General features: G+C 35.7%; 1 protein-coding gene across 6 annotated transcripts in view; it reads left to right on the top strand.

Annotated features, from left to right (window-relative positions):
- KLHL5 (kelch like family member 5) overlaps positions 1-25,409 on the top strand; it is a 49,401-nt gene that overhangs the window by 17,264 nt on the left and 6,728 nt on the right. For 4 of the 6 annotated variants that reach the window (XM_069014266.1, XM_069014264.1, XM_069014262.1 and 1 more), the window contains 7 exons: positions 3,137-3,319; positions 10,164-10,300; positions 11,079-11,275; positions 18,772-18,984; positions 21,542-21,728; positions 22,626-22,850; positions 23,149-23,311. In XM_069014266.1, coding sequence (XP_068870367.1) covers positions 3,177-3,319; positions 10,164-10,300; positions 11,079-11,275; positions 18,772-18,984; positions 21,542-21,728; positions 22,626-22,850; positions 23,149-23,311 — 1,265 coding nt within the window. In that variant the 5' untranslated portion in view covers positions 3,137-3,176. Of the gene's footprint in view, positions 1-3,133; positions 3,320-10,163; positions 10,301-11,078; positions 11,276-18,771; positions 18,985-21,541; positions 21,729-22,625; positions 22,851-23,148; positions 23,312-25,409 lie in introns of all 6 variants that reach the window. The other 2 variants (XM_069014265.1, XM_069014263.1) reach the window with 2 other exon arrangements.

Raw genomic sequence — 25,409 nt, 5'->3', positions numbered from 1 at the left:
AGATCAGGTCTTTGTCACTATGACATCATTTAGATCATTATGTGATTCATTTAGAGGAGAGCTGCTGTCAAATTAATTTGGTGTTAGTATAGATCTCAATTCCAAGTTTATTACCAAATCTTTGACCAAGGTGGCATCTGAGATGCAGACAGACCATTCAGATTCAGGAGTCAGAGCTAGTCAGCTGTAATACTGTTCACATCATACTCCTATGTGTCATTTGTAAGCAGCGTTAGCTGGAATGGTTGTTTACTGGGACATCAAGTTTTGAATTCTTCTGCAGATTTTCATCTCCTAGATTTCCTCTGTTGCTGCTGTTTGTTAACTCTCCTGCATCCCTGAGGCAATGATCATCCTTTTGGATTTGAACACTTTTAAGAATTCTCCAACAGCTGTGCAGACTCTTGTATAGAAAGTGTAAGCTTATTAGCATTAGATTTGGTTTTCTTAACTTTTTTTGTGGTGCCTTAGCAGCAATCTACAGACCTTGAAGGCATGGTGGAGATAAAGCTAAAAATACCTAGAGCAAACCTAGTGTGCAGAATGTTGTATCTAGTTCATTTCATCCAGGCATGCATTAAAATACTGGAATTACTTTACTGTAGATTGAAGTAGGGAAATGTATTATATTATAAAATGTATATTTATATTTGAACATTTAATAAGAGCAGGATTCTATAATTCATCAGCTGTGTGCTGACCTTGAGCAGTTTAGTAAAATGTCTGTAATTACTTAAAGACAAGGTCTGAATGTACCAGGTGATGGCAACTCTGCAGTATTGCTCTGTATAATCAGTCTTGGAGTTAGTATGTTGTAACTTCCAATCTAAGTCTGCCTCCCCATCCTGAGTTTTTGAGCTACAGAATCCTTTGATATGTCTTTTCTTTCACCTCAGACTCACTGACCTTTGAGGATGTAAGTTCTTTAGGAATTCTCCCAGGCTGTCATGGCTGTGGCAAATGGAACTGGAAAAAGATTCGTAAAACAGTTTGTGGAAGGAGGGGCATTTAAATTTTTTATATCCAGTCACAGGGTAACAGGTACAAATAGCTTTTGAAGCATTATTTTTTCCTTTTTTTTTTTCCTTTTTTCTTTTCTGCAAATACTGGAACTATTGGACTGTCGCTTTCATGTTCTCTTTATAGATCACTGAACCTCAGTCTTTCTTTCCTTCTCCTGTTCCTTCATTATGGAAAATGGTTTGTAAGTTACTAGCTAGAGGACAGGTATGGGATTGAATGTCTTTAGATGAGGGGGAGAACTAAGCTTCACTCTGTTGTGTCCTGTGCTTTATTGTGGGTACTGGAAAACAGACACCACTGCAATTATTCTTCCTTATTGAACAAGAGTGATGAATGAATTCTGTGTGAAACGTACACATGGGCAGATTTACGGCTGGCAACCTCCAGTGATCCAGCAGGTGCTGACTTAGAAAGCTTTTTCCTTTGTTGTTTCTTCTTCTTTGTTGTCTGCAAAACACTTTGTAAGGTTGTAATGTAAATAAAATCCTGATAGCATGTGATTTTTTAAAATTATTATTATTGGAGTTACTTTGAGGAATATGGGTTAAAATACAGTTCTAGCAAACAACCAAACCAACCAAAAAAAAAAATCCACAACATGTATTAACACAATTGAGAATGTGCTAAATTGTGATATGGAAATACAGAATAATTTCCTAAGTATTTGTATGTTGACCGGTGACCTACTCTTTCCACTTCTGTTTTTGTTTTTCAGGGCTGCTGGTTAAAGAGTCACTTTCACGGAGTACTTCTTGCTCATTCCCTTGAGAATGCCACCCAGTTGCCAATATCATGTTGTCTGTGGTTACATGGTTAAATCTTTGTATGAGCCATGATTCAGTTTCCAAAATGGCCACAAAGAATACTTGTTCCAGCCTGTTAGAGGGCTGGTGGTGGAGCAGAAGTGACTCGTGGGCTATGGGGAGCAGGGAAGTTGACACATAAATAGATTACTACCACAGCTTCAGCAAGAACACTTAACATAAAGTGCCCCAAGGGAACTCAGTAGGCAGGTATCTCATTTCTGATCCATTATTAGATTTAGCTCTGAATTAAGTACCAAACTGCTTGACCTTTTTAGCTACCTGGCTACATGCAGAAAAAAAACCCAAACCAAAACATACCACAAAACCCAAGACCAAGTCACAACATTCCTCTCTACTGAAAATCTTCTGTTGGAAATTTAGACTTTAGTTTTGAAGAGCTCTGTCTTTTAATGAGTATCCTGCGCTAAGGAGTGAGATAGGTTTCGTGGTGAATTTAGCCCCAAGCATGCTGCCTCAGTTCATGACATCTTTGTGGAAGCAGAGGTCTGGATGCAGATCTTGTGAAATTACATCCTTCCAAATGTTATGGTAGATCCAGAGTATTTTATAAGTTGCCTGCATGGTTGAAAACTAAGTAGTAGTCAGTTAAAGAACTGTGAGCAAGAAAATGTGCTTTCCACAGTGTATATAATTAGGATTCATTTCCTTTATCTCCTAGGCCCGTGCATTCCTTTTACATTTTCTCTGTTTCTGGTTTTTCCCAATCTTCTGTGTTTGTGTATATGGATAGGAATATTTTTTTTCCCATCCACTCTTGCTTTTCACTTCTGTTGACTTCTGCTGTGCTAGATCTCAGACAAAAGGCTTTGTGCAATAGGAGTGGTGGTGTATTGATGAATTTCTTTGTGGTTTTTTCCCCTGCATGCCCACATGCTTTTAGTAGCTGAGTTTTGTTCTAACCACCTTAGGCTAAGTGTGAAACATAAGTGGTTGGGTTCCTTATTGCCATCCTGCCATTACTTTTCAGTTTGCAGGGTCTTGGTGGATGTTCTTCCTTAACCACCTGACAGCACTCCAGATACAATTACTGGGCCAATCTCTGGGTGTCTCTTAGTTGAAGAGCACAACATGAAATGATCGTACTTTTTTCACAGGGGTCTAGATTATGTTTGGAGGGAGAATGAAATTATGAATATGAAGAAAAAATAAAATAGCAATGGAATATATGTTAAAACAAATAACGCATATCAATTTTAAAATCACATGTGATTTTTATTTTATCCTTTGCCGATAAAACTTCACCTTAATATTGTGTGAATTAAGATTTCTGTTATTGTCTTCAGCAGAACCTTCAACAGCAGTCACACCTTATCATCTTCTCAAACAATGGAGCCCTGTACCTCAGATGAATTTTTTCAGGCTCTCAACCATGCTGAACAAACTTTTAAAAAGATGGAGAATTATCTTAGACACAATCAGCTATGTGATGTGGTGTTAGTTGCTGGTGATCGTAGAATTCCAGCTCACAGGTAAGTTTATTATAATTTGAAATAACTTAATAATTATTTACTAATGCACCTTCAAAGTGTGCCCTACATTTTGTTAAAAAAAATTGAAAACATCCTAAACAATTTAAAATACTTTAAACATGTATATTTTTTTTAACATTTATTTGGAAACTATAAGTTCATTTGTCTGTTGTAGGCAATACAGAATCAAAAAAAATTCATGTTCTTTTTGTTTCCAAGTATACTTATGGTATTTGCATAACAAAATTAGAGCTCCAAAAGTCCCAAATACACTCCCAGAATATTTTAAGTTGTAGTGGTTTCTTTACCAAAGAATGATGTAAATTTTTTTCTTAGATTTATTTTTTTCTTTGTACTAGCAGTTATGTTATTGGAGTCACAGTAAGCAATAAGTACCATTTTCTGTCCACATAAAAGTTTTTTTTGCTTCTGTAGTAAGAAGAGTCCTTTGATAGGAGACTTCTGAACACTGCCAGTATTAGATATCTGAATTAGTTCAAACATTACCCTCTCTGTCATCTGTGTAATTAACAGATCATACGCATGCTACTTAAAAGCTAGGAAACTACCAAAGATTGCAAAACACAGGCATGTGTAACTGAAGCACATTACAGTATTTAATGCACAGAATTTGTAGTTTGAAAGGAACTTAGGTACAGTTAAGCTGTGGTTTCCTAAGTTGAGGTCTACAACAGAAATAGCATCCTAAAGCATTCTTGTTTTCCATTGCTCATTCCTACTCCTACAGTGAAACTACAGCTCAATATTGTAATAGTAATAAAAAGACAGGAAGAGGTTGCTGGTTTGGGGTTGGTACTTTCCTTAAAAAGCCAGATTTCTGCTTTTATACGGATATTATCCACACTGTTGTGCTGACTCAGCTGAGGGAATGACAGCATGGGGATGGGAACTGACTTGACAATCAGGGAGGCATTTAAACCACAACTTGTTCTTGCTCTCAGAGACTTCATTTTATGAAATGTTCAAATTAGTCACTGAACTGTTTCATCCCTGCGAAAGTAATGAATCAGGGAATGAAAACGGAATACACACTCCCCTAGTGGGCACGTGCTCAAGTAATTTAGGGTCAAAAAACTTTGGAGTGGTGTAAACAGGAAAAAACAGTGATTATAATAAGGAAATCATTTTACCTCCTTAGGTAGCTAAGGTAACCCCTTTGCAATACATATTTGGAGTATGGCTTATGTAATAGTTAAAAATGTGTAGAAAGGGTGCAGAGGACAGCTGTGAATGTCTTGTAAGGACTGGAAGATTTTATTTGCAATGAAATAAACAGATAGACAACATGCTAAAAAGTCCTTTAATTGGTTCACACTTGTTTCTCATTTATGTAGAGAATAACTGACTTCGCTTCTCCAGTTTCTGCTACTGTATCTATATCTGTAGTGCATGAGGTGTATGCTACTACCCATGATTTGCTCTGGACTTCTCTTCTGAGGAGAAACATCTTGCTGTAATTGGTATATTGTGTGTTAAATATGCATGAAAGTTAAGGCCAAAGAAGCACACTTTGTGCTTGTAGCAGGAGGTGGGAGGCTTACGATTGTCCCTTGTTCACTTTATAATGTTGGAGCAACTTACAAAGAAGCTTTGCCTTCTGCATAATAAGTTCTTTCTCTTAGTGTTTTGTTTTCACAGAGAAACATAGCAATAACTACAGTCTTAATCTCAGTAGGTCCAAAGTATCCCACTGAAAACGGAATTTTCTTCAGAGTGTGAAAGATAAAGACGGAAATCTTAAATTTGATTTAAATTTTATAGAAATTCAACAAGATTACTGCCTTTATGTACTTGTAGTAGCCAATGTTATAAGAAAAAACTTAACTTGGTATTTTTTGCTGCCTCCATGCAAGTTCTGACTTCTTTGGTATTGACTGCAGGCTGGATCAGTCAGGGCATTTCAGAACACTAGTGATTATTTTGTCTTGAGACTTAATAAGCAAGAGAAGATGTATTAAATAGATCTTAGCTTAATGGTTTGTCATTTTAAGATGAGTAAGAAAATACAAAGTTCACTGACACTGGACAGCTTTGTTTTCCTTTGTTTTTTCATAAGAAAGGTAAGAGTTTTTCATAGTATGTGGTCGCACAGAACTGGTAAGAAGGAACATTTTTCATTATTAATATTAATTACACTCATATATAGAGAGGAGTATTCAGATTTTCTGTTTTAAACCTGGTATTTTTAATAATCCCTGTATTTTTTTAATTATGAGTTTCTACTTTTGTTGAGTGTTGCGAGCTGCATGATGAATGTTTTTAGAGAAAAGAGACATGAGTTTGGTGTCTGCCTTGGTAATAAGCCCAGCTAAAACATTACTGTGAAATTCTGAGAGGTTTTGTATCTATTCAAAGAATTCAGGCTATGAGTCTACAACAAATAAAAGCATCACATGTAGTCATGATTTTTCTGAATATGGCATTCTCTTTGTTCCAAAAGTGTTTATCTTATTCTGTGCTGAAATTATAGCTAAAAACTTATTTACAAGGTCAAGAAGCAAGTAGGAAAAGGGGACCATTCTCCACTAGGAAGAAATGTATTATATTCTGACCTCTTTAGCTTACAGTTTCATAAAGATATTTTCGTACTTTAATTTAATTAATTTAATTAACTTTTTCGTAGCAGGAGTTTATTCTGTGTCCACTGCAATCTTAGATGTCTGCTATTTATTATGTTCCTATTTATTACATTCAACTAACTGCTATATCCATAATGAAAGCTTGTTTTGTTTGGTAATAACCTACTGATTAGAACATTCTTGTAAGAAAGGGAAAACATGTGTGAATTCCTGCCCAGAGGGCATTTAAAGCCTGCTCCACATCCTTTAATCAGCAGTCTGGGCAGAGCGGTTGTCTGTCTTTCTGTTGACACTGAAAGATGTCAAAAGACATGGGACTTAAGGAAAGAAGGCAAATGGAACCTTATGTACTCTAGGGTTTAGGAAGCTTGTTTGAAGGAGCACAACTCTTCAGTATCACCTTACAACTTCAGTGAATGCTAATAGTGAGTTCCCTAGGACGGTTTTCAGCTGTTACACAGCCACAAACAAGGAGCTGCCCAGGAAGAGTCCCTTTTATCTTTCAGATCTTAAGCAGCTTCACTTCATTATGTCAGGTGAGATGAGTTGGGAGATACTAAACCTGTAAATTGCCAGGTTTGGCAGCTGTCATCATTTTAGATAGTAATTGCTTTGGTGACCTAGAAAACTATCTAGATGATGTAGCTTCTTGCAGTTCCAACAAGTACGGTTTGAAAAGTGTGCCACATACTTTACTGGCTCTCAGTGGAAAACTTTTCAAAATAAGTTAAGCCGTCATGGTAGATCTTTCTAATTTTGGATCAATACAAACTACAGAAATTAAAGACATCAGTAGCCTTGGAGCCTCCTGTAAGAGTAGAAAAATGTACTGAAACACCCAGATTTTGTCAGTATTTGGACAATAGCTGTTGAGTATTTTTCCAGAGCAATTAATTATTCAGACATCTTATGATCTCTTAGATGAAAAATCCTGATATTCATATGTTCCTTTTTCTCTCCGTTTTTCCTGTGCACTGTAAAAGAGCAGCTTACTGCGTATAATTCAGTAGCTAAATTCTTGTGATCTTACCTATGCAGAATTGAATATTTAGCAATAGCTGGTAATAAGGTAAGAAGGAGAGTAAAGGTAGATATGTTCAATCCACAATCAAACAATACAATGCCAACTGTACTAAGGCTTTTTCTTGTTTTTTTGTGGTTGGGTTCTTTCGTAATCTTAAAAGACCTCTTTAATAGCAGTATATACTAATTTTGTAGGCATTTTGGTTGGGCAATTATACCAGAAATACTACTCCTAGGAGCAAAAAAAAGCTACAAACTCTGAATACAAAACCCATAGTTTCTAAATGGAGGAAAGGCAGTATCTTGTAGCATCAATAGTTCACAGTGAATTCTTGATATGGAAAAACATGTTGATTTTAATGATTAAAAAATAACGCACAGTAACTCTGTTAAACGCTAGCAGAGCCAGGATGCCTGTATTTAACAGGGAGATTGTGAATATCAGGGTAGCTTTTATAGTCATTTAGTCAGTTTTTGTAGTCAGTGCACAGATTTTCTTTTAAAAAATCATACATGTTGCTTAGCTTTTTTACTTTTTTAGCAAAAAGGTCAAATATGGATGGGGAAAGTCTTCCATGGATTCTTGAGTTATTAGAAGGTATTAGTTGCTTCATACTTTATAGTCTGTATTTAGGAATACAGTTTAACTGGACGAAAAATAAGTTACTAGCTATGAGATTAAAAGATCAATGAACAAGTGAATATCAAATCACACGTGTATAGCAGTAATTGATTTTTATTGACTAGTGGGAAAAAGATAGGACTAGAAAAGGCCAGTTGGCTGAAAGTCTGCCTTTGTTTTCTTTTATCCTAGCTCAGTGTCACCTTGATGTATTGTCACTGTCTATTTTAATCCCATTTCTTTCTTTGAAAGAGCTTTTTTTTCTAAATTAGTTGAATTAGGAGAAAAGTGTAGATATCTGTTCTAAGGCTTTTCATTGTGAAACTATTACAAAACTACTCTCAGTATAATTTTTGCTTTTTCAAATTACCTGTATTAAACTACTTCTGGACTTCACAGCCTCTGTCAGCATATGCAAGTCACTCTCTGGAATGCACTTACCACTGTGAAGTGCGTATACCTCCTCATGGATCTGAACACATGTTTGCAAAAATATTTAATGGATTACATTTCTGTCAATTTCTATTGGAGGACTCTTGAGTCTGGAAATCACAGGGAGGAATTTGCTGATAGCAAACCTCTGGTAGAAGGCATTGGGACCCACGTGTTATTATTTGGCATTTCTTCAGCAGTTGTTGCTAAAATGTGTACAGTCTTGATGTTTTCTAAATAATAGTGCAGCTACCCAGTCCAAATGCACTCCTGGGGAAAGAAAAAAAAACAACCAACCAACCCCCAAACTGTGATATGACTAAGTATTAAGTTCTGTTTCCTATTGCAAAAGACCTGTCTTTTTCAAGCTCTATTCTGTGGCAGTGTTCCAAGTTAGATCTGCTAGATGTGAATACGTTAGGTTGGTTGTTTTGCCTTTTTAAATTCTGAATTGGACCTGCAGAGATACTTGGGTTATTCAAACCACTTTCCCTTCCAGTGAGAACCCCTATTTTGTACATAGAAATCTGATCTTGCCATCTCATTCTAGCATCAAAAGCAGTTGCGGAAATTCTCCCTTGATACTTACATGAATGTCCTCTCTAATTTACTCCACTTCTATAGATCTCTGGGAGGCAGTATTTTCATTTAAATGCAGATTTCATTAAACCCGAGGTTAAAATGCCTAGAAGTGGTGCCTGGGCCCTACCTTGGCAGAAAGTTCTAAGTGTTCTTAGTAAGTCACCCACAGAATAAATCTAATCTTTCAAGAACAGGATTTCACTTTTCTGTAAAAGAACATAGCTTTGTTTCTTTTGACAAAACTTAAATCATACAAGGTATTAAAATAAAATTAATCTTTTCCCCAGGCACTCCTAACTCTACTCTGTTGCCTCAGCAGCTAGAAAAAAAGGATTATCCTACTGTAAGCCTGACCAAATGGTCAATGATCAGAAAATACACAAGAAAAATGTATTATGAAATTAATTAGTCAAAATTTTATTACTTTGTGGTTAATTAACTAAGAGACAGCTCCTTTTATTTCATTACTTTGTATATGTACCTGCAAATCTTCCCCAAAGCACTGGTGCTCACCTTTTCAAATAGTTTTACTCTGGTTTGTAGTTCCTGACCTCTGTCATTTTAACACACCAATATAGTGATTCAGCACAGCATAAACTGCCTGAAGTATTAGATTAATTGAATGTATGCATATGGACTGTTTAATGTATTTGCAGTAGGCTTGGTTCTTGGACTTGCTCTTTGTATAGATCAGTACATATATCAAATGTATTTATATTGAATTCCCCATGGGCAAGGCAACAGTGAACTGCTGCAGCACAAAAATTGGTCCAAGCCACAAGGCCATTCCTGGTGGTCTCTTATGAAAGAGGCCAGCAGTCCTCCTGAATAGTTATGGTAGGTATCATATTCCTGCCTCATATCATTTTCTCTTTCACCCTAGTCTCTGAACACATACTGAGACATCAAAATTCTTGCACATTTTGCAGAGTGGCATTATTATTTGTAGTGAGTGTTTTACTCTGAGTAATCCAAAGAAATGTCCATTGTGCACTAACATGTTTATTTACGCAGTATTGTAAAATACTAAGGATTGTTTAAAAAGGCTAAATACATACCCACAAAAGACATTACTCTGTATCATCTCCACATTTACTGTGCCAAGTTTTGTTATCAGTATTAGTAATTGAATGTATATGTCTGCACCAAGAATAAAAGCATTTTAAAGCACTTAGAAAAGGACTGGTAAGTCATTCTTTCATATTTAAAAAACTATCTGACATAATACAAATGGAAGTCAATTCAATTTTATTTTTATTTAAATAATGTATATTTATATTCCGTTTCCAATTTTGGTGGATTTGGGGGGGGGGTTTATGGTTTATGTCTGTGTTGGCTATTAAAAGTCATTGAGCTTTGAAAGGGTAATTAGTTTAGATCAGCAGCAAATGTAGGTTTAGTACCAGTACTTCATTATTCATAAACTAGAGCATGGAGCACTTCGTCAATTTTTAAATATTTTTCCCACTAGAGTGTTTCTTCAAAGGGAAAAGTAATGAATCATAAATTAACAAACATCAGGTTGACTAAGGTTTTTTTCTTTTCTTCCCTGTTTCTCTCCTTTTCTCCTGCATGTCACACTCAGATTGGTTCTCTCCTCTGTTTCGGACTACTTTGCAGCAATGTTCACCAATGATGTAAGGGAAGCAAGACAGGAAGAAATCAAGATGGAAGGTGTGGAGCCAAAGGCATTGTGGGCTCTGGTTCAATATGCATATACAGGTAATTGAGGTGAAAATGACAATTTCATCTAATGTCCTCATGTGAGCATTGTATTCCATTACTAGATTTCAAATGCTCTTTACAAATTATTCACATTATTTAATTTCTTATAAATAAATAAAAAGAAGTCACTGAATATCCTGAGTTGGAATCAACCTACAAGGATTCTCAAAGTGTAACTCCTGACTCTGCTCAGTACACCCCAACAATCACACCATGTGCCCGAGAGTGTTTTCCAAACGCTTCTTGAACTCTGTCAGGCTGGTGCTGTGACCACTTCCCTGGGGAGCCTGTTCCAGTGCCCAACCACCCTCTGGGGAAAGAATCTTTTCCTAATATCCAACCTAACCCCCTGACACAGCTTTATGCCATTCCCTCGGGTCCTGTCAGCAGAGAGAAGAGATCTGTGCCTGCTCCTCCCCTTCCCTGGTAAGAAAGCTGTAGACCACAGTTAGCTCTCATTGCTGTTACCTGAGACAATCTGATAGGATAAAGTTTCTCTGATAATACTACATTCAGTTAGTTAACAAATTATGTGAATCTATTAAATATATCATGGCTGACAAAAAAAGGAATCTCATTAGGATTCCCTTTCCTTACATCATTATAGATACTAATTTTGAAAACTATTAGTTATCTAATGCTGAGGGTGATGTTTACTAAGCCTTCTATTCTGTCATATAATCTGTAAATTAATCTGTAAATCTGTTTCCTTGGGGTTTTAGGGAATTTGTAAGATTATAAGAGCAAATTAATGTGATTATTTTGATGTTACTAGGTCGCCTTGAATTAAAAGAAGATAACATTGAGTGCCTGTTGTCTACGGCTTGCCTTCTTCAGCTCTCTCAGGTTGTAGAAGCATGCTGCAAATTCCTAATGAAGCAGCTTCACCCATCCAATTGCCTTGGAATCCGATCTTTTGCTGATGCACAGGGTTGCACTGACTTGCACAAGGTGGCTCACAATTACACTATGGTATGTTGTTACATTAAGTATCATCTGCTTTATTTAGTAAAGAAAATACAGAATGTTTTCCTAAATATAGTACTAATGTTTTTCCCCCAGAAAACCTTCATCATTTTCAAACAAGAATGCACATATGTTGCCATGATGAAAAATGACAAAATAACTTTAAAGTTTCTGATTTAGAGTTGGAAAAAAATAGGAAAGCATTAATGGTTCCCTGTAACAGAAATGGGATTGTGTGGTATGCATTTAATAAAATAATTCAAAAGCTTGCTCTTATTTCTGACAGTCAAAAACTACAGACTTCACAGTGGGCAAATGGCTATCACCTATTCCAAAATAACACATTACTAAATAGAAGTGTAAAGTTCCTTTTTTCTAATGAACTGGAGTAGCAGGTTCTAAGTTATTCTTGGAGTATGAATGTGGGCATTCAGCAATATAGATTCTGCATTTTCCTTAATATCTTAGCAATGGGATATCAAGCATCAAAGAATTTAATTGTAGGCTAGGCAATATGTGACTAAATACAAATTTGCCAATTATATTTTTGAGTTAATTTGTAGAAATTCAGACCTATTAACTTAAGTAAACATCATCTGCTTAATAGTCATCTTTTTATTTTAATACAAAGTGTTCTTTGTTTTTCTTCTCACAAGTGTATTTTAGTAAAGTTATTAGAAGAAGGCAGGAGAACTGTCTCTGGAAGAAGTCAGTTCATCAGCTCTTTGCAGTTTTGTGAGGCATTTTGCTCACTTGTTGATGAAATTTTGCCTAAGTAAGCTCTTGGGACCTGAATGAGGGCATGTAGATACTGCATAAGAGATGTGGGAATGAAGATAGTACTTAATTTGCTTGTGTGTCATGGCATTACCTTGACATTAAGATATTGGCTTAGGTCCAAGAGCTGTAATTTGTGTCTTGTAATTAGTATTAGAAATCCATGGCTCTTCCTCTTGCTGCCTTAGGTGTTGCTGGTTTAAAACCTTTTTTTTTTTTTAATTATTTCTTCTTGGCTTAAATTAATTTAGTTTAATATGTATAGCAGTTTAAGATAGTTTTTTTTCGTATATGACACAATGTTCTTCTGCAGTGAATGGTTCTCTCACATACTTAATATCATGGACACACTGAAATTTACCAAAGCAGATCAATAAATAATGTGCAGATTGTAACTTAGGTGTTTCTATTCTTGGACTTCATTATTGCACAAACAAAAATAAGGAGACTGCAGTTAGGTACAATGTGCAATGAAACAGCAAAGTAAATGTGGTTTATGCCTTTGAGGAATATCAGAATTTATGTTGAGTGTGATCAGTGATAGAAAAAATATGTGAAAAGAAAAACTCCCTCCTCTGACCTACTTGTTCTTTTTCAGAATAAGCCTGTGTTTTGGTCCGGGCCATTGTCATGTCCTTTATAAGTGGACTGCCAAGATCAGAATAGTAAGACTTAATAGACTAATGCATCTTTAAAGGGGAATGTTGGCATTCCAGTCTTAGTATTCTGACTGGCAATTCATGACTTAGGGCAAATAGGGGCTGTTAACTTTCTAAAAGCCATTCTTTTACAGCACCTATCTTTCTTTTGTTCAGACCAGAGGAAAATAGTTCTGTGCCTTTTGGCCATTGTTTACTTCAGTGGCAAAATTGTTGCTTTTAAGGCTTTGATGGGAATGAAATTCAAATTAGGTGGATTTTAAAAAGCCATTTTCAAAACTAATTAGTTGTGCTAGATGGATTTTTCCCAAGGCCTCTCTTAATGTTGTTTAGTTCCAACAGAGACATTCAATTGAATTTTAGTAATAATGAGTAATAGAGAAGCAGCTTCTTTAGTTTGAAATGAATGTTGCTATGGAAACTGCATAGAAATATATAGTCCAATTGACTCTTCAATTAAAATAAATCCCCAAGTAATTTCATTTGTTTAAAAGCTGTTTGAAAAAAGAAAATGTTCAACACTAGTGAGTTCTAGGTACTTGATGCTCTTTCCATTTAGAAGTATTAGAGTGTAAGGGTTAAGTACACCTGTAATAGCTGGCAAAATTCTCCTTATTAAAACAGGGAATAATTTTTATGCTGCATTGGGCTGCATAGAACAGTGTGGGATTATACTGAGTACAGTTTATAGTTCTGGTTCTTTTAAAATACTTGTAGTAGAAGGTAGTGAATAGTATAAAATACTTAAATTTTAATTTACACGTTATTTTCTATGAGTTTTTCTTTGTCAGAAAAATCCCTGATTGCCATTGAACTTTTTTTACAAGTAAAACAAGTTCTCTGTTTTAAAGATTTTTATGACACATGTAATAATTTTGTAATCATCTTACCTGCTTCATTAAAATACCTTTTCACATGAAGATTTGAAATTCAGGTGAAATTAGCATTTTTTTAAACTGGAGGATGAATCAGTGAGTTATCCCACTAGGTGTGCCTCTGTTAATAGGCTTCTTCTGTCTGAGTACATTAGTCATTAGAAAGAATCAGCGATTAAAAATACAATTTAATAAGAAGGATTCAAATGCTGACTTTCTTCATATTACAGATGTATATTATGCTAAAAGAACTTAAGTGTTGCATTACTTTGTTGTTTACTGTGTTGACAGTTGATAAGTTGTTTTTACAGAGGGGAACAGTTTATCAAAACAGGTCAATTTTTGGCATTACAAATCAAAGCTTGAAAAAATCTTCAGTATACATTAAGTGAAACATGAGATGAACTGAAGTGATTAGTAGTGGATTTAATGCTGTAAAAAGAGCACCTCTGATTTTTATGCATCACAGTTTTAAAATAGAGTTGATAGAATCATGCAATGTATCTCAGTAAAGGTATCTTTTGAACAAAGATTATCCTGTTTTGCTGTAGTTTGTATACAGTATTGGGGGCATACAATCACAAATTTAGGAATTTTATTAGACTTACCAGTATTGTATCTGTTTGCTTTAACGAATTTGTAAAGGCCTTTTTGCACAAAATGCCTTCTGTGCGTTTTTATTGCTGTCTTCAAAGTCACAACAAACACCCCTTTTTGACATCTTGTTTGTCAGTTGATAGTGTACCTTGACTGAAAACCAATAGTTCCTTTCCCACAAAAAAGTAAACAAAAGGGAAATTAATACTTCGAGATGAGGAAAAGCTAGCCTGTGTTATGTCCAGAATATGCAATATCTATGGTGAGTAGTGAGGTGTTCTTACATAAGTGTCAGTAGCTTCTTCAGTAGCGGGATTTTAACTTTCTGATTTACAACTAAAAAAGAAAGAACCGACATTCGAAACTTTATGTGTGATAGTGCCTGAGTTAGTCCCTGTGTAATCATTGTTGCTCAGCTATGCATGCTTAAAGCAGAGTGAAAAGTCATTTTGATTCATCAGAAGTCTTCTGATCAGAAGAAATACATGAGCAGTGATAGTATTACAAGATTCAGATAAAGTTAGTTTTGGAGCTTGTGTGATTTCTGAGCAAGCCAATGGATGTTTATAAAAAGAAAAAGTTAAAAGAACAGAGTAACAGATTGGGTCCAAGCACAGAAACTAGGTATTTTTGCAGAAGAAAAGGTGTGGCACACTTGGACTTACTTTCTCCTGTAAGGCAGTAGTTGGGTAACAAAAAATCATTGAAATATGGAGTTATGATTGGAAGGAGGAATTAAAGAGGGATAATTTGTCCTTTTTTTCTTGCAACAGCCAGGACAGTTTTTTCTTTTGTTAGTGGGGAGCATGAAGAGAGGAGAAATGTAAGTGCTTTTATTCTCCACAAAAGGCCAGAACCAAAGATTGTGATAGTGCCTAAAACAAGGATTTTACATTCTTGCACCTGAAATTGCTGTCCAAAATATCCTGCTCAGTAATCAACTGGCTTGGAAAATACTCAATTCACTTTCTTTTTTCACCTGTGAAAATCCAAGATATTTCTGTCTTTCAAGTTCCCTCAGTCCTGCCTAGCACAAAAGATCAGTACTGCCTTGTCAAGTCTGAATAGGTTTCTGCATGCTGCTCAGCCTGTTTTGGAATCCAGAAACAGTGCAGCAAGGAGTCAAGCTGCAATAGCTGTATTTTAAACAAACCCTGCACACACTGCAAGTATTAGGTTGGTTTATTGTTTAGTGTATCAGTCAAATCTGAATAAAAGTAAAGTAGATGGTATCTGACATCTGTTTGACTATTAACAGCTTACCAGGAAGTCGGGTAGCTCAGTTCTTAGTGAATTCATACTTAGTTGACCAGCGGACTTCAGCAGCCAGCAGACAAAATTACATTTCCTGTTTGCTCGTGTTCAGATCCTGTGAGTCAAGCGCCTCTTGCCTTTTGGTTGCCCAAGTTCAGAGTTTAAGCAAAGCTCTGTGGTTAGAGCTGCCTGTTGAGCAGCCTCAGTCCTTCTCAACCTGCAGGTGTCTGATGCTCTCCAAGGTTTTCATCCTTCTGACACAGTGTGCAGGGAGACAAACCATCTCACTGCATCCCACTGTAGGGATTAAGTATCATTTAGAAATACACATCGTGACATCTTATTTTTTATGTGCTTCTAATATTTTCTTGCACTGTACCAAGTCCAAGGCAAATCTGTGGTTAGGAATATCAGTATTACTCATTATGCAGTTGCTGAAAGATGAATTTTGGGTTATGATGTGAATGAGCATTAGGACTGCATCTCCCTGTCTTAGTTAGTACATAAGCCTCAGGCTACTAATTTGATAAAGTTTCCAGGCTCTTTGAGGAGCTAATTTTGGGTTTGGGAAACTGTTTACTTTCAGGACCAGAAAGCAAGGGATTGAAACTGCAGACCATTTGTTCTCTGAAATATCCTGTTCTTCCACAGAGAGTTCCCATAAGAAGAAGGAAAGAAAAAGCTAATGAGGAGGTTAAGAATGCTAGGAGATACACTGGCTCCTTCTTTTTGTCTTCAGAATATCTGTCTGTAAAGGAAGAGGAACTGTCAGATTCTGATTATAAAAAAACCCAGACATAGGACAAAGAGTGCCTGTATTCCCAGTGGAATGCTTTGATACTCTGCTCAAAAGGAGTCTCTGCTATAAAAATAGAATGGGAGCAAGAGGAAGTTGACCTTGTTCCCATCAGAAAGCAATGGTCTGCAAGCAACAAGAAGGAAAATCAGGCTTTTTACACATAACAGCTGTTGAAATGATGAAATCCAGTTGGAAAAAAGCTTTCCAAAGAGGATCCCTGATTGACTTATGCAAGATGAGCTTGTTGTTGCCTCCAGAGACAAAAGAACTTTTCATGCAAGTGCTTTCCCCTTCCTGTGATATGGATAGACAATTTGGAAAGTTTAAGGTAGTAAGTGTTGGTGTTTCACTTTGTCAGAGTTCACTGCCTGTTCATTCAGCAAAACTAAAAGCACAGCTCCAGCTTGCATACTCTCTAGGACAGAGAACCAACAAAAAAGCAGTCAGTGGAAAAAATGAACTCAGTGGAATATGAATTCCTGTGAACTGCATGTTTAAACTGTGGAAATAATTTTGATAACTTCTCAGATTCAATTTTACTACCAGGCATTTAGTATCAGAGTGAAGTAAATAGCAATGCATGTGTAGCGCTTCTGAATATTGGTTTTTTTATTCACTTTTTTTCATTTTAACTTTTATTTTGTAATACAAATAGTTAAATGAATTAAAGACAACTCTATCTCCCTTCTAATCTACTATAGCTTTCGCATGGAGGTACTTCTTTTGTGTAGACAGTTGGATCTTTGTTGTAGGAAAGCTTTTCAGATATTAAATATTTTCAGATATTAAGTATTTTCAGATACTAAATGTAAAAGTGTTCTTTCCGAATTCCATTCACAAGTAGAATTATGCACACCGATAACATTTTCAGTTATTTTCCTGATTTCCGGAATTACCCATGGAGTGGAGTCACTTTGATCTTTCCCCTTACACACCTTGTAGCCATCTTATATACATTTGGCTTTCATGTAAGGTGCACTGCTTACACCTAATTAGTTTTTTCCTCTTCACTCAGCTTTTTTTTTTTTATTAGTCAGTATCTTTGGAGTACTGAGGTATAGCTTTGAAAGCATTAGACCAAGCAATAAAAAAGAAGTGTTAACTTTTTTCTTTGTTGTCATGATGCCCATTGCATATATAATATCAAACTGTACTTTCATTTTTGTTGCCATTTAAAATATTTAAATGCAAACTTAAATATTAAAATTTTAAATATATCTGTTTTGCAGTGCATCTCTTGCTTCTTCTTGCAAGTTTCTCCCCTTTTTGGACCTAAAAATCATGGTTTTTTCCAACATGTGCTTCTAATCTACAGTTTTTTTATTAGCATGCAATTCTTTCTTTTTAAATCATTAAACAAGACACTACTAAGTGAGGCTAATTTTCATATTAGGCCCAGTTAGACATCCCTGTTTGTGGATCTAACGCATTTTGTTCTCCAGGTGTTTTGGAGGTGCATGTGATGGCAGACCAAAACCAGCATCCCGTTAGCTGTCTACCTAGCAATCCACAGTGCATTTAATAAATCGATTGTAACACTGTTATCCTCATGAAGCTACTCTTAGTTTTGAGTATGAATTTAGCTGGAGTTTGAGCTACCAAAATACAAGAATATGTTGTGATTTTACTTCTCTGCTTTTGTGTTGCTTTGCTTTGCTGCCTTGTAAAGGTATATGGGGAAAGAGGATAGGCATGACCTTTTTCTGTTACATTCAGGTTTTTCACTGTAAGTTCATGGTGCTGATTGTGTTTCTACATACTTCTGCTATTTCTGCCTAAATTGATCAGAATCCTTACAGAATATGCTGTAAGTCCTTGTATTATGAAGTAATTGGATGTCAGTGTAGGACGTGTTACATATTTTGAATTTCTTACTTTGAAGTAAGGATTTGTTGCTGAAAATGACAGGATGAAAGTTAGAAGATTGAATACTCTCCAAATATTGTTAGTGTAGCAAGGCATGTGTAATATTGTGGATTCTTTGTATGTTTTGCTCCCCAGCCAAATCAGATCAATTGTATAAAACCTACAAAATAGTAAAATAAACTTAAAATATTTGATTTTAAATCAACAATGAAATTGTTAGTGTTGTTTATTTCCTCTGAAAACTTAATGCCATATTTTTATCTAGCAGTAATGAAAACAGTTACATGTGCCCAGTTGTTGTAGCATGTTGTGCTTTCTGCTTGACAACAGGAACAAACTGCATCTTTTTAACTATACTTCAGAAATTATTTCTTCACTTTGCAGTACCAAGATAGTAACACCCACAACCTATGGCTCATTTCCATCTGTACACTTCCCTCAGTTGTTTCAGAACATCTGTCTGTGAGACTGAATGACGGAGTTGGGGAAATGATCAGGGGTGAAAATAATTCAGTACTTTAAATTCTTTTTTGGTCTTCCTCCCAAGTCAGTACTACAGTAGGACAACTGAGAGATGGCAAGAAGGAAGGGAAAAGAGGGGAAGATACAGCAGGTGTTCCATAAAATGTCTTTAAAGTATGATGTCACCTCTATTAAAATATTTTCCTTTTTCAGGAGAACTTCATGGAAGTAATTAGAAATCAAGAATTTCTGTTATTGCCAGCCACTGAAATTGCTAAGCTTTTAGCAAGTGATGACATGAATATTCCTAATGAAGAAACTATACTGAATGCACTACTTACGTGGGTTCGACATGATTTGGAACAGAGAAGGAAAGATCTCAGTAAACTCCTGGCTTACATTAGACTGCCTCTGCTTGCTCCACAAGTAAATTGTTCAATTCCTCTCTAGTTTATACCATGGTTACAGTGGGCATAATGTTTACAGCATAAATATATTGATAGTGACGTATTAGAAATTTGATAGTGATTTGGATTCTTAGAGCTGCATGTAAGGACTTAGTATGTTATATATAACATAATTAAAAGATTTTCAGTTTTATAGTTGATGAATTAAAGATATTTGAAAGAAATTAAATTAGAAGATTGAACAACCCGGTGAAACCAAAACCATTGCAAGCAGAGATGCAGATACACTTAAAAAAAAATCTTCAGGAAATACTGTGAAACTGTAGCATTGGAAGCAAAAAACTCGTAATGAATTGTTAGTTTTATTGGTTGTTTTTACGCATCTCTTTGTAGATAGCATTCTGTCATCTCTCTGGTTAATGCAAGCAGTGTCCTAAGTATTTGTAAGTTTCTTTTTGCTAAAAATGAATGTTTGTCAGCCTCTTAAGCTGTAAAGTGGCAAACTTTACATCTCTGATAAATAATGAAAAAGATGATTTAGCAATTTGTGAATTACAAGATGGCTCAGATTCCTTTTAGCCAGGAATTCTTAGTACTGGAGTGTCTGCACTATCTTTCTCCTTATCAGATTTGCAGTTACTATGATTTCATGCTAATGTGTCATTTGTAAATGCTGTTAGAAATGCTTTTAGTACAAGGAGCTGTGTAAATAATAAAACTTGGAAAAAATGTACTTTCAGTAAGCCCATTCTAAGTTCTTTGAGTGAGGAATATTTATAGTAGTTTTAGTTTCAAGAGCCTGCAGGCAAGATTGCATTTCTTTTTAAATCAAGTAGAATAGCTGTCAGAGACTGAGACTCTGTGCAGTGAGAAATTCTTTATAGGCTGAATGGGTTAGAAACTGTAGAAAATGTAGGTTGCATCTTGTTGTTGCAGAACTCACATTCACACATAGTGTTGCTTTAAATATTATACGCTGCTTGTCCATCAGAAAAATATTGAAAGTCTGAATTGCTCATGTTGTGTTACAGCCTTAGTTTTTCATGCATGCATGTGTGACAGTGCCTGATTTAGGACAATAGGAATTAATTTATTTCTTTTTAATATATTTTTAAACTGTGTGCAATTCTGTAGCATTGCACACTAGCAGTTAAAAGACAGCTTTTAGTTTATTATTTTATAATCACAGAGTGTCCCTATGAAGTGATACAAGTGGTCTTTTGGGTCAAAAGAAGAAAAAATGAGAGGTATGAAAGTAAAGAATGAGATTAAGTTCCCTCTACTAATTTACATGAGAACACTTTTCATTTGCTATTTTAAACAGGGAGAACTGTAGCCAATTAGAGAAATGCTGCAAGACTTTCAATCTTCTGAAAAGTCACTGATGAAAGGCTTTGAAAGGGTTTTTTATTCTCTCTGTGATTGTTAATTATGTTTTCTGTCATATTTTGTGTTATTTTGCCTGATACTGAGGTGTTCAGGTTTAGCCATCTGTACTTAGCTGTATCTCTTCTGGAACCATGGTTATCATGTTTGCCACTTTTTCTGCCCTAAGGCAGCTTTAAGCCAGGGGTATTCACACCATATTGTGCCCAACTGTTTCACAGTGAGTCCCTTTAGTACTTCTGATGAGTGAAGTCACAGCAGTTCTGTACCTGTCAGTGGTTGGCTGTCAACAGCTCAACAATGACATCTCATTCTGGTTTGTGGACTTGCATGTTTAATATTCACAAAGTGTTTAGATTTTGGATTTTCAGAAGCATCTGCTTTTTTTTCTCTCTCTTCTTCTGACAACTGTCCAAGTCCCAGTGGGGCACTTCATTTGCTTTTTTCTCTGCTATTCATGCCATGTTGTGCAGCTCAGAAAAATGCCAGTTGTCCAGACTTCTAATAATTAGAGTTGTGACTCTCAAACTAATAATAATTTTTTTTCCTGCAGTTTGATAAATATGGCATACAAACCACTCCAGAATCTTTGAACTTAAAAACTTCTATTAGTAGTCTTTAGTTGAATTTTATTTAAGTATATTTAAGATTTAAAAGTTGCCAAATTTGCTTGCAATCTTGATATAAAAATTTTAACAAAGGCTTTTATTAATTGATACACTGTGATTTTGGTCATTGTCAGGGTGAGGAACAGAATATATATTAAAATATTCAGCCTGTGCTGAAAGGGCTTTTACAGACCTCTGCATTGGGTGAATTTGGGAATAAAAGCATGAGGTTGAACTGACTTACATACCCAGAGCCCGTTTCCACTTTCTTGAACATTCCTGCATGGCAATGGAACTTGAGGAGATTATGTTTCCTTTCTTTGGACCATTCATCCATTAAGATCAGATGGCCTTCCTCCTTAAATATTTATTTATTTAATGGTTTTGCTTAAAATGTGAATGTTCTGTTTATTAGAAGTTTAATTTTACCCTAGCCTTTTTTACATGACCATTTTGAAAATACAGAGACTTTAAATCAGGCAGCAGAAGGGTTTGTATAAAATACTATCTTGTTAATCATGGTTTTATTCTTCATGTAGTTTATAGCAATACAGCTTGTTTGCTTTTCTTTCTTTTTCACAGTTTCTGGCAGATATGGAGAACAACGCACTCTTTAGGGATGACATCGAATGTCAAAAACTCATTATGGAAGCAATGAAGTACCATCTGTTGCCAGAGAGACGACCTATGTTGCAAAGCCCTCGCACCAAACCTAGAAAATCTACAGTGGGCGTTTTGTTTGCAGTTGGAGGCATGGATGCAACAAAAGGTATTGGCTTATGTAATGTTTAGTTGATGAGCTGTTTTGGTTCTTCTTAAAAGAAATGTTTGATAGATTTTTTTACAACCTGTTAAATCTAAAATTCAAGGATTCCGCAGTACAGAACATGAAATATCTAAAGTGTATACTGTTTATTAGGTTAAAAAGGCCTATATATCTTTGATAATACTGTAAATGTTCTGGAATCTAGAGTTTTGATTTGAAATTACCATAGGAATAGCTGATTTCTGAGTAGTGAAGTGTTTAATTGAATGAAAACTATTCTTTATTTACTTGAGGGGACAGTACTTTGGAAAATGAAGAAAATGACTGAAAGGCCACAAAGGTGACCTGCACATGCTTTAAAAAAAAACTCAAACAACAAAAATATTTTGACTAATTGTTAAATAGTTCTGTCACAACTATTTGGATTATTTTTTTCATAGAAAATTCCATACTTTTTAATGGTAATTAGAAGGGATCTGGCAAGTTAGGAAAGTTATGGCAGAGAAAATGTTTTCTTAAATTTGTTGTTTTAAGGCTGTTTTTCAGTACGTCACATACCATCAGCTTTTTTGTCTAATATTACAAAACAGTTGATTTCGATACATGATTGAGTTCCAGATGGTTGGTTTATATTCCTAATATTTCTATTTCTAAAGGCTTGATTCTGCAAAGCATTTACAAAACCTGTTTTTTGTCTTGAAAAGCACCAAGAAAGTCATCCTTTGTAATGGTGCAGGTAATTGCTGAGGAAGTCAAAAAAGACTATTTGTCTACACAAACTTAAGAACATGCTGCAGGATATCATGGTGTCTTGTGGGATCAGCATAATGCTAAAATAAAAACTATCCTAGTACTTCAAAACTTTTTTCTCCATATATAACTTGCATATATTGTCATCAGGAGCTACAAGTATTGAAAAATATGAACTTCGTACCAACACGTGGACTCCAGTTGCAAACATGAATGGACGAAGATTACAGTTTGGAGTTGCAGTTTTAGATGATAAATTGTTTGTTGTTGGTGGCAGAGATGGACTGAAAACACTGAATACTGTGGAGTGCTACAACCCTAGATCAAAAACTTGGAGTGTAATGCCACCTATGTCCACTCATCGTCACGGTCTTGGTATGTACAGTTCTGTAAAGGCTGATTGCATATTTTTTAAAGGTTACCTGTTTTAGGATTGGTCAAAAAAACATTCAGAAGTTAACTTTAGGAGGGTGGAAATTTTGTTTTAATGCCAACTGCTTATTCAATGTCTTTTCTCCTTCAGATTGTATTGAGGATTGTATTTGGTAGCATTGGCTACCAAAATAATTTTTTTTTTTTTTTTTTTTTGTGGTGCACACTGGACCATCACTAAGAAATTCTGATCTTTATTCCTCTTATCCAGAAGCGATTGTTTTTCATATCTGTATTTTAGGAGTAGCTGTATTGGAAGGTCCCATGTATGCTGTAGGAGGACATGATGGCTGGAGCTACCTGAATACAGTAGAAAGATGGGATCCACAGGCTCGTCAGTGGAACTTCGTAGCTAGTATGTCAACTCCCAGGAGCACTGTTGGTGTAGCAATATTAAATGGAAAGTATGTGAAGGCAATTTCTGGTTTCAAATGTAAAATCTCATTATTTTAATGTAATTACAGGACCATCCTAAATGACTATTAATTTTGATAGATTAATTGCACTTGATAGATACCAGTTGGTAGTATTAAGAGCCAAGTTTCTTCATTCACAGAAAAGATACTGTGCTGGGTCAAGCAAGCTTCTCCGCATCACTACAGCTGTATGCCAAGTGTTCTAGCGCCCTCATCATCCTACTGACCATCAGCTGGACTTGCTCCAGTATGGCAAGATCCTTCTTATACCAAGAACCTGCTGCATTAGAGTATGAAATTTGGCAGAAAATAATCCTCTTGTAGTCCAGCTGGTTCCCAGAGATCAGAGGGGCTGGGTGCAGCTGGGCCTAATTCCTGTTTATAACCAGTTCAGCGCTGTAAGTCTGGTTGCATTCAATACTTTCACAATCACAGATCCACAAACAGTGTGGTTTATTGAAGCTACAGAAATGCAGATTCAGAGCTGCTGTTGGTGAATGCACTTACTGCATCAGCACTAAATATACTAAGGCAAACCAATGATTAACTAAGCTAAGTTAGCAATTCAAACTAAATTAACCCTTAATTAAGCTTAGTTTCACCTGGGTATGCACCTACACAGTTGGAGATGCAATTCTTATTAAAGAAGTGCCCCAGCATTGGAGGGGGGGGGGGGGGGGGGGTGGAGGGGGGAGTAAGTTATGCTTTGCCAGCATGACTACAGGAATATCACAGCAGACAAAGCTACTGATTTACTGAGTAGTACTGTGGTTGTGGCAGAATATTTACACTCTATTATCCACAAATTTGCACTTCCTGCTTATGCATATCCCTTGAGCTATTTGAATGCTCTCAGGTAAAAAAAGTTTTTCATACTTTTTTTGTTTTGGAATCCCAGTCACTGGTAAATTAGTACTGCTGAAAGGCACCTACAAAGGGTTCTGTGATATCTGGGACAAGTCCAAGAATGAGTGGAAATGCTCACTGCCTCCAGGAAGGAGGGATGAACTTGAACAACCAGCAAGCAGAGTGCCTTGGCTGCCTTGGAACTGCAGTCTCAGATACCTAAGTTAGGTCTAAAGCTTGCTATATATCCAGCAGAGGGTCCCTGGTGTGATGAAAAGCACCAGAATTAGAGCCTCACATTTCCCTGCTATTATGGAACATTGCCTAGACTCTTAATGGAGGCACAACAAAAGATCACTACAGCTGACAATTTTAAAATGCATGCAGCATTTCAGATGCAGGAGCAGTAATTTCTGCACTTTCCTGTAATGTATGTCTATAACTTGGTAAGTTTCAGATGGTTGGATCAAAACCTTCATATATAGAAATTAATATGTCTCTCTCCATGTCCAGAGTGTGAAATCACTGCATAAGCGGTCAAAACTCTCTCATGTTTTGACAGAAGGTAAAGTTGGGAGATTCACAAATGTTATGTTGCATAAAGGATTGATTTTAGTCATGATTTTAGTTTATGGAACTGCAATAGAGTTTTACAGTAACCTTCAGTACATTCCTTACCTTAAACAAATTGTATTGCTAAACATAGAAACTTCCGTGGAATATTTTTTAAAGCATATTAAAATTGTTACTGAGAAGGACTAGATCAACCATATTTACAAGATATTTGTATTTAAGTTCCTTGGTAAGTATATTTAAAAAACCAAACACTAGTATTACCCAAACTGAGGACATCTTGAATAGTGCTTCATGGTAACTGTTGTAAATTGTTCACACTATCATTATATACTAATGTTTATATGACTATTGAGCCATACTTAGGCTCTGAAAGGATTTTGTTAATGTTATTTGAGGTGATCTCATACTGGATTTTACTTCTGATGCATTGTTTCCTTTTTAGAATGGCTTCTGTGTTCCTACTTTTCCAAATAATAGCACTGGGCATGTCTGCTGCTATTCTTAGATTGCTCAAAAACTCTCTTCATAAACTCTTTATCAAGTCTGATTATTTGATTAGTTTTAAAGGTTCATCAGTGATTGAGTCTTCCTAAACCCAATTTTTTTTATTCATTTCAGCCCTTCCAAATAGTTGAAATCCTTTGTTTGCACCAAATGCTAGAAA

This window comes from Aphelocoma coerulescens, chromosome 4 (genome assembly GCF_041296385.1).
Source record: "Aphelocoma coerulescens isolate FSJ_1873_10779 chromosome 4, UR_Acoe_1.0, whole genome shotgun sequence".
NCBI classification, from domain to species: Eukaryota; Metazoa; Chordata; class Aves; order Passeriformes; family Corvidae; genus Aphelocoma; species Aphelocoma coerulescens.
Note: the sequence above shows the minus strand (reverse complement) of the source record. Positions and strands in the feature narration are given on the sequence as shown.